At 63.2% G+C, this 201-nt stretch overlaps 1 protein-coding gene across 1 annotated transcript in view; it reads right to left on the reverse strand.

The window, feature by feature from the left end:
* ING1 (inhibitor of growth family, member 1) overlaps positions 1-195 on the reverse strand; it is a gene marked incomplete at its 3' end in the record, with an annotated part of 17,439 nt that extends 17,244 nt beyond the window's left edge. Inside the window, exon 1 of the mRNA XM_010831545.1 lies at positions 1-195. Within this exon, the coding sequence (XP_010829847.1) occupies positions 1-133 (133 nt within the window).
* Positions 196-201: the final 6 nt, after the last annotated feature.

The following is a 201-nucleotide window of genomic DNA, read 5'->3' on the forward strand; positions in this document are numbered from 1 at the left end:
GGTATTTCGCGTCGATCTCCCGCATCAGAGAGACGTTTCTCTGCAGATCAAAAGGCAGAGACTCGATGGAGTCCAGGTAGTCCTCCACGTAGTTCACCAGGTGGATCTGCTCCCCGTTGGCAGGGCTCAACATGGTTCACCGCGGTCCCCGGCGACTCCGCGCGGCTTTCCGCTTCCTCCGGCCCCCGCCCCCTCGGAGCC

This window comes from Bison bison, unplaced genomic scaffold (assembly GCF_000754665.1).
Source record: "Bison bison bison isolate TAMUID 2011002044 unplaced genomic scaffold, Bison_UMD1.0 scf7180017864527, whole genome shotgun sequence".
Classification (NCBI taxonomy): domain Eukaryota; kingdom Metazoa; phylum Chordata; class Mammalia; order Artiodactyla; family Bovidae; genus Bison; species Bison bison.